This window comes from Oncorhynchus nerka, linkage group LG6 (assembly GCF_034236695.1).
Source record: "Oncorhynchus nerka isolate Pitt River linkage group LG6, Oner_Uvic_2.0, whole genome shotgun sequence".
Classification (NCBI taxonomy): Eukaryota; Metazoa; Chordata; class Actinopteri; order Salmoniformes; family Salmonidae; genus Oncorhynchus; species Oncorhynchus nerka.
Window position 1 is genome coordinate 735,979 of NC_088401.1, and position 9,970 is coordinate 745,948.

The 9,970-nt window shown below is 36.9% G+C and overlaps 1 protein-coding gene across 1 annotated transcript in view; it reads right to left on the minus strand.

The window, feature by feature from the left end:
* mbtps2 (membrane-bound transcription factor peptidase, site 2) overlaps window positions 1-5,186 on the minus strand; it is a 52,530-nt gene extending 47,344 nt beyond the window's left edge. The window contains exon 1 of the mRNA XM_065019178.1: window positions 5,168-5,186. Within this exon, the coding sequence (XP_064875250.1) occupies window positions 5,168-5,186 (19 nt within the window). The remainder of the gene's footprint in view (window positions 1-5,167) is intronic.
* Window positions 5,187-9,970: the final 4,784 nt, after the last annotated feature.

Below are 9,970 nucleotides of genomic sequence, written 5' to 3' on the forward strand. Positions count from 1 at the left end.
TTATCACCATACTGAGGGACCTCACCATACCATATTATCACCATACTGAGAGACCTCACCATACCATATTATCACCATACTGAGAGACCTCACCATACCATATTATCACCATACTGAGAGACCTCACCATACCATATTATCACCATACCATACCATATTATCACCATACTGAGAGACCTCACCATACCATATTATCACCATACCATATTATCACCATACCATATTATCACCATACTATATTATCACCATACTGAGAGACATCACCATACCATATTATCACCATACTGAGAGACATCACCATACCATATTATCACCATACTGAGAGACCTCACCATACCATATTATCACCATACCATATTATCACCATACCATATTATCACCATACCATATTATCACCATACCATATTATCACCATACTGAGAGACCTCACCATACCATATTATCACCATACCATATTATCACCATACCATATTATCACCATACTGAGACCTCACCATACCATATTATCACCATTCTGAGAGACCTCACCATACCATATTACCACCATACCATATTATCACCATACCATATTATCACCATACCATATTATCACCATACTGAGAGACATCACCATACCATATAATCACCATACCATATTATCACCATACCATATTATCACCATACCATATTATCACCATACCATATTATCACCATACTGAGGGACCTCACCATACCATATTATCACCATACTGAGAGACCTCACCATACCATATTATCACCATACCATATTATCACCATACCATATTATCACCATACCATATTATCACCATACCATATTATCACCATACCATATTATCACCATACCATATTATCACCATACCATATTATCACCATACCATATTATCACCATACTGAGAGACCTCACCATACCATATTATCACCATACTGAGAGATTCACCATACCATATTATCACCATACCATATTATCACCATACCATATTATCACCATACTGAGAGACCTCACCATACCATATTATCACCATACCATATTATCACCATACCATATTATCACCATACTGAGAGACCTCACCATACCATATTATCACCATACCATATTATCACCATACCATATTATCACCATACCATATTATCACCATACTGAGAGACCTCACCATACCATATTATCACCATACCATATTATCACCATACCATATTATCACCATACCATATTATCACCATACCATATTATCACCATACCATATTATCACCATACTGAGAGACCTCACCATACCATATTATCACCATACCATATTATCACCATACCATATTATCACCATACTGAGAGATTATCACCATACCATATTATCACCATACCATATTATCACCATACCATATTATCACCATACTGAGAGACCTCACCATACCATATTATCACCATACTGAGAGACCTCACCATACCATATTATCACCATACTATCACCATACCATATTATCACCATACTGAGAGACCTCACCATACCATATTATCACCATACCATATTATCACCATACTGAGAGACCTCACCATACCATATTATCACCATACCTGATTATCACCATATTATCACCATACCATATTATCACCATACCATATTATCACCATACTGAGAGACCTCACCATACCATATTATCACCATACCATATTATCACCATACCATATTATCACCATATTATCACCATACCATATTATCACCATACCATATTATACCATATTATCACCATACTGAGGGACCTCACCATACCATATTATCACCATACCATATTATCACCATACTGAGGGACCTCACCATACCATATTATCACCATGAGGACCCACCATACCATATTATCACCATACCATATTATCACCATACTGATATTATCACCATACCATATTATCACCATACCATATTATCACCATACTGAGGGATTATCACCATACCATATTATCACCATACTGAGAGACCTCACCATACCATATTATCACCATACCATAGATCACCATACCATATTATCACCATACCATATTATCACCATACTGAGGGACCTCACCATACCATATTATCACCATACTGAGAGACACCATTATCACCATATTATCACCATACCATACTCACCATACCATATTATCACCATACCATATTATCACCATACCATATTATCACCATACCATTCATCACCATACCATATTATCACCATACCATATTATCACCATACCATATTATCACCATACCATATTATCACCATACCATATTATCACCATACCATATTATCACCATACCATATTATCACCATACTGAGGGATCACCATACCATATTATCACCATACCATATTATCACCCATTACCATACTGAGGGACCTCACCCATACCATATTATCACCATACCATAGGGATCACCATACCATATTATCACCATTGAGGGACCTCACCATACCATATCAATGTCATACCATTATCACCATACCATATTATCACCATACCATATTATCACCATACCATATTATCACCATACTGAGATTATCACCATACCATATTATCACCATACCATATTATCACCATACCAGGGATTATCACCATACCATATTATCACCATACTGAGGGACCTCACCATACCATATTATCACCATACTGAGAGACCTCACCATACCATATTATCACCATACTGAGAGACCTCACCATACCATATTATCACCATCAGAGACCATACCATATTATCACCATTATACCATATTATCACCATACTGAGAGACCTCACCATACCATATTATCACCATACATCACCATATTATCACCATACCTCACCATACCATATTATCACCATACCATATTATCACATTACCTGGAGAGATCACCATACCATATTATCACCATACTGAGAGACCTCACCATACCATATTATCACCATACTGATATTATCACCATACCATATTATCACCATACTGAGAGACCTCACCATACCATATTATCACCATACCATATTATCACCATACTGAGAGATCACCATACCATATTATCACCATACCATATTATCACCATACCATATTATCACCATACCATTATTACCATATTATCACCATACCATATTATCACCATACCATATTATCACCATACTGAGGGACCTCACCATACCATATTATCACCATACCATATTATCACCACCATACCATATTATCACCATACCATATTATCACCAAAGGACCTCACCATACCATATTATCACCATACCATATTATCACCATACTGAGAGACCTCACCATACCATATTATCACCATACCATACTGAGGGACCTCACCACCATATTATACCATATTATCACCATACTGAGAGACCTCACCATACCATATTACCACCATACCATATTATCACCATACTGAGAGACCTCACCATACCATATTATCACCATACTGAGAGACCTCACCATACCATATTATCACCATACCATATTCTCACCATACCATATTATCACCATACTGAGGGACCTCACCATACCATATTATCACCATACCATATTATCACCATACCATATTATCACCATACTGAGAGACCTCACCATACCATATTATCACCATACCATATTATCACCATACCATATTATCACCATACCATATTATCACCATACCATATTATCACCATACTGAGAGATCACCATACCATATTATCACCATACCATATTATCACCATACCATATTATCACCATACCATATTATCATCACCATACCATATTATCACCATACCATATTATCACCATACCATATTATCACCATACTGAGAGACCTCACCATCATATTATCACCATACCATATTATTATCACCATACTGAGAGATCACCATACCATATTATCACCATACTGAGAGACCTCACCATACCATATTATCACCATACCATATTATCACCATACCATATTATCACCATACATATTATCACCATACCATATTATCACCATCACCATATATTATCACCATACTGATAGATCACCATACCATATTATCACCATACCATATTATCACCATACTGATAATCACCATACCATATTATCACCATACCATAGAGATCACCATACCATATTATCACCATTATCACCATACCATATTATCACCATACCATATTATCACCATACCATATTATCACCATACTGAGAGATCACCATACCCATATTATCACCATACCATATTATCACCATACCATATTATCACCATACTGAGAGACCTCACCATACCATATTATCACCATACCATATTATCACCATACCATATTATCACCATACTGAGAGACCTCACCATACCATTATCACCATACCATATTATCACCATACCAGAGATCACCATACCATATTATCACCATACTGAGAGACCTCACCATACCATATTATCACCATACCATATTATCACCATACCATATTATCACCATACTGAGAGACCTCACCATACCATATTATCACCATACCATATTATCACCATACCATATTATCACCATACCATATTATCACCATACCATATTATCACCATACCATATTATCACCATACTGAGAGACCTCACCATACCATATTATCACCATACTGAGAGACCTCACCATACCATATTATCACCATACCATATTATCACCATACCATATTATCACCATACTGAGACCTCACCATACCATATTATCACCATACCATATTATCACCATACCATATTATCACCATTCCATATTATCACCATACTGAGAGACCTCACCATACCATACTATCACCACACTGAGAGACCTCACCATACCATATTATCACCATACTGAGGGACCTCACCATACCATATTATCACAATACTGAGAGACCTCAACATACCATATTATCACCATTCCATATTATCACAATACTGAGAGACCTCAACATACCATATTATCACCATACCATATTACCACCATACCATATTATCACCATACCATATTACCACCATACCATATTACCACCATACCATATTATCACCATGCCATATTACCACCATACCATATTACCACCATACCATATTACCACCATACCATATTATCACCATGCCATATTATCACCATACCATATTATCACCATACTGAGAGACCTTAACATACCATATTATCACCATACCATATGACCACCATACCATATTATCACCATACCATGAGAGACTCACCATACCATATTATCACCATACCAGGGATCACCATTACCATATTATCACCATACTGATTACCATACCATATTATCACCATACCATATTATCACCATACCATATTATCACCATACCATATTATCACCATACTGAGAGACCTCACCATACCATATTATCACCATACCATATTATCACCATACCATATTATCACCATACTGAGAGACCTCACCATACCATATTATCACCATACTGAGAGACCTCACCATACCATATTATCACCATACCATATCACCATACTATCACCATCACCACTGAGAGACTTCACCATACCATATTATCACCATACCATATTATCACCAAACTGAGAGACCTCACCATACCATATTATCACCATACCAGATTATCACCATACCATATTATCACCATACCATATTATCACCATACCATCACCATACCATATTATCACCATACTGAGAGACCTCACCATACCATATTATCACCATACTGAGAGATCACCATACCATATTATCACCATACCATATTATCACCATACCATATTATCACCATACCTGAGAGACCTCACCATACCATATTATCACCATACCATATTATCACCATACCATAGATCACCATACCATATTATCACCATACCATATTATCACCATACCATGACCAGACCTCACCATACCATATTATCACCATACCATATTATCACCATACCATATTATCACCATACTGAGAGACCTCACCATACCATATTATCACCATACCATATTATCACCATACCTGATACCACCATACCATATTATCACCATCACCATATTATCACCATACCATATTATCACCATACTGAGGGACCTCACCATACCATATTATCACCATACTGAGAGACCTCACCATACCATATTACCACCATACCATATTATCACCAAACTGAGAGACTTCACCATACCATATTATCACCATACCATATTATCACCAAACTGAGAGACTTCACCATACCATATTATCACCATACCATAGATCACCATACCATATTATCACCATACTGAGAGACCTCACCATACCATATTATCACCATACCATATTATCACCATACTGAGAGACCTCACCATACCATATTATCACCATACTGAGAGACCTCACCATACCATATTATCACCATACCATATTATCACCATACCATATTATCACCATACCATATTATCACCATACCATATTATCACCATACTGAGAGACCTCACCATACCATATTATCACCATACCATATTATCACCATACCATATTATCACCATACTGAGAGACCTCACCATACCATATTATCACCATACCATTATTATCACCATACCATATTACCACCATACCATATTATCACCATACCATATTATCACCATACTGAGAGACCTCACCATACCATATTATCACCATACCATATTATCACCATACTGAGGGACCTCACCATACCATATTATCACCATACTGAGAGACCTCACCATACCATATTATAACCATACTGAGAGACATCACCATACCATATTATCACCAAACTGAGAGACTTCACCATACCATATTATCACCATACCATATTATCACCAAACTGAGAGACTTCACCATACCATATTATCACCATACTGAGAGACTTCACCATACCATATTATCACCATACTGAGAGACCTCACCATACCATATTATCACCATACTGAGAGACCTCACCATACCATATTATCACCATACCATATTATCACCATACCATATTATCACCATACTGAGAGACCTCACCATACCATATTACCACCATACCATATTATCACCATACCATATTATCACCATACCATATTATCACCATACCATATTATCACCTCACCATACCATATTATCACCATACTGAGAGACCTCACCATACCATATTATCACCATACCATATTATCACCATACCATATTATCACCATACTGAGAGACCTCACCATACCATATTATCACCATACCATATTATCACCATACCATATTACCACCATACCATATTATCACCTCACCATATTATCACCATACCATATTATCACCATACCATATTATCACCATACTGAGGGACCTCACCATACCATATTATCACCATACTGAGAGACCTCACCATACCATATTACCACCATACCATATTATCACCATACTGAGAGACCTCACCATACCATATTACCACCATACCATATTATCACCATACCATATTATCACCATACCATATTATCACCTCACCATACCATATTATCACCATACTGAGAGACCTCACCATACCATATTATCACCATACCATATTATCACCATACTGAGAGACCTCACCATACCATATTATCACCATACCATATTATCACCATACCATATTACCACCATACCATATTATCACCTCACCATATTATCACCATACCATATTATCACCATACCATATTATCACCATACTGAGGGACCTCACCATACCATATTATCACCATACTGAGAGACCTCACCATACCATATTACCACCATACCATATTATCACCAAACTGAGAGACTTCACCATACCATATTATCACCATACCATATTATCACCATACCATATTATCACCTCACCATACCATATTATCACCATACTGAGAGACCTCACCATACCATATTATCACCATACCATATTATCACCATACCATATTATCACCATACTGAGAGACCTCACCATACCATATTATCACCATACCATATTATCACCATACCATATTACCACCATACCATATTATCACCATACCATATTATCACCATACTGAGAGACCTCACCATACCATATTATCACCATACCATATTATCACCATACTGAGGGACCTCACCATACCATATTATCACCATACTGAGAGACCTCACCATACCATATTATAACCATACTGAGAGACATCACCATACCATATTACCACCATACCATATTATCACCATACCATATTATCACCATACCATATTATCACCATACCATATTATCACCTCACCATACCATATTATCACCATACTGAGAGACCTCACCATACCATATTATCACCATACCATATTATCACCATACTGAGAGACCTCACCATACCATATTATCACCATACCATATTATCACCATACCATATTACCACCATACCATATTATCACCTCACCATATTATCACCATACCATATTATCACCATACCATATTATCACCATACTGAGGGACCTCACCATACCATATTATCACCATACTGAGAGACCTCACCATACCATATTACCACCATACCATATTATCACCAAACTGAGAGACTTCACCATACCATATTATCACCATACCATATTATCACCAAACTGAGAGACTTCACCATACCATATTATCACCATACTGAGAGACTTCACCATACCATATTATCACCATACTGAGAGACCTCACCATACCATATTACCACCATACCATATTATCACCATACTGAGAGACCTCACCATACCATATTATCACCATACTGAGAGACCTCACCATACCATATTATCACCATACCATATTATCACCATACCATATTATCACCATACCATATTATCACCTCACCATACCATATTATCACCATACTGAGAGACCTCACCATACCATATTATCACCATACCATATTATCACCATACCATATTATCACCATACTGAGAGACCTCACCATACCATATTATCACCATACCATATTATCACCATACCATATTACCACCATACCATATTATCACCATACCATATTATCACCATACTGAGAGACCTCACCATACCATATTATCACCATACCATATTATCACCATACTGAGGGACCTCACCATACCATATTATCACCATACTGAGAGACCTCACCATACCATATTATAACCATACTGAGAGACATCACCATACCATATTATCACCAAACTGAGAGACTTCACCATACCATATTATCACCATACCATATTATCACCAAACTGAGAGACTTCACCATACCATATTATCACCATACTGAGAGACTTCACCATACCATATTATCACCATACTGAGAGACCTCACCATACCATATTATCACCATACTGAGAGACCTCACCATACCATATTATCACCATACCATATTATCACCATACCATATTATCACCATACTGAGAGACCTCACCATACCATATTACCACCATACCATATTATCACCATACCATACCATATTATCACCATACCATATTATCACCTCACCATACCATATTATCACCATACTGAGAGACCTCACCATACCATATTATCACCATACCATATTATCACCATACCATATTATCACCATACTGAGAGACCTCACCATACCATATTATCACCATACCATATTATCACCATACCATATTACCACCATACCATATTATCACCTCACCATATTATCACCATACCATATTATCACCATACCATATTATCACCATACTGAGGGACCTCACCATACCATATTATCACCATACTGAGAGACCTCACCATACCATATTACCACCATACCATATTATCACCAAACTGAGAGACTTCACCATACCATATTATCACCAAACTGAGAGACTTCACCATACCATATTATCACCATACTGAGAGACTTCACCATACCATATTATCACCATACTGAGAGACCTCACCATACCATATTACCACCATACCATATTATCACCATACTGAGAGACCTCACCATACCATATTATCACCATACTGAGAGACCTCACCATACCATATTATCACCATACCATATTATCACCTCACCATACCATATTATCACCATACTGAGAGACCTCACCATACCATATTATCACCATACCATATTATCACCATACCATATTATCACCATACTGAGAGACCTC